We start from the raw sequence: 1,510 nt of genomic DNA on the forward strand, positions 1-1,510 counted from the left end.
AATAGCGAGGAGATCATCGCTGACTTAAACGAGTCGCGGCTTCTGTCGATGGGGATGCCGATTTCGCCCGAGTCCGGTTCATTCAAGCGTCTGAGGTCGACCCCAGGCGTGGTCGTATTACTGTTTTCATCGGTGAGAGCTGCCATGCTTCAGTGCTAGTCACGGCTTACACGCCATTTCATTTGCTACCAGAATGGATAACCGAAATTGACTTACCGTTGATTCAGCATGACTATGTGCCTGAGTGGCTCGTGGAGACGGCAAGTGACAGATCTCTACCTTTGTTGTTGACAACTACTACCAGTACTGTTTCATTGGGAGTTCTTTCCTATGGTTATCTTGGTGACATGCGAGCGTATCACCACTCAGGGTGTCACCATTCCCGGCGCGAAGTGCGGCCGATTCGCAACGCTAGCGGGTATTGTAACCCGTTGGACTTGCAAGAAGGCGTTCCGCTTTGTCGAAGACAACTACTTGTAGTGCACAGGAATGATGGAAGCCACGAAACGCAACTTATTGACTATGATCATGCTGATGCGTATTTTTTCGACGGTCGTGATGAAAAACTGCAGTATTGGGTTGAAGACTATTTCTACTCAAGACTGTCTCCGAACGCATCACTTCTGATTGATGAAAACAGTGACGGAGCTCACAAGGGTGGAGTCGACGTTCTCAAGATACTCATTGTTGCTGTTATTGTTGCAGCACCACATTACATGATCTCGAATTTTAACGTGGCTTGCGCTGCGTCCGTCCTGGTCATGGTCTTGGCTAGTAATACTCCTGGTGCGGTTATAGGCATCTTATTGATAGCATCAAAGCGAGCACGTGCGGTGTCTCGACTTCTGTCTACATCTAGTTCGTACTTAGCAGTAGCTTTGTCGTCTCTCATGGTGTTCGGAAACAACACTGCATGCTTGCTCTGTCTCACTGGTACTTGCTCGACAGGAGCTTGACATTAAGCGAAATGGACGATTGTATTCATTTAATGGAGTTTCACCACCCTAGTGATATGGAAAACACTAGTGAAAACACACTGCGAATATCACGGAGTATTACGCCACTTCGCGTAAAACGGGTCGTGAAACTCCAATATACAGACGAATGAAGTCCGAACTTGAAAGTCTATACGGGACTAAGTTCAGATTGATAGTTCTGTATTGTCGTTGTTGCTACGTAGTAGTGATTCTATACTGGTTTTGTAAGCACTAGTTATGCAACACACGCAATATTACGAACGTTTCATAACAGTATGGTGTTGAATTTACATTCAGTGTTTTGGGAAGATGATCATTGAAATGAATATGCGAAGTAGTTGAGATTAGGTTCAACAAGAGTGCGATTAGGGTCTCGACGTGACAAGTGTATTCGTATTTGCATAACTTGTTCGTTATGCAAGCGGGACATTATCGCTGGTCTTTGATTGGTCACACTTCTAAAGAAGAAAATGCTTCCCCAACCACATGGCTACTATGATGATTATTACGCAGACGACTACTGGGATGGAAAC

The 1,510-nt window shown here is 45.4% G+C and overlaps 1 protein-coding gene across 1 annotated transcript; it reads left to right on the forward strand.

The window, feature by feature from the left end:
• Positions 1 to 376: 376 nt before the first annotated feature.
• On the forward strand, positions 377 to 1,222 carry Pmar_PMAR003960 (hypothetical protein; the record flags this gene model as incomplete). The annotated part of the gene is made up of 1 exon (XM_002771948.1): positions 377 to 1,222. A coding segment is annotated over one exon (579 nt), but the record flags the coding sequence as incomplete, so codon positions are not given.
• Between the last annotated feature and the right edge of the window lie 288 nt (positions 1,223 to 1,510).

The sequence above is a fragment of the Perkinsus marinus genome (genome assembly GCF_000006405.1).
Source record: "Perkinsus marinus ATCC 50983 genomic scaffold scf_1104296962174, whole genome shotgun sequence".
Classification (NCBI taxonomy): domain Eukaryota; phylum Perkinsozoa; order Perkinsida; family Perkinsidae; genus Perkinsus; species Perkinsus marinus.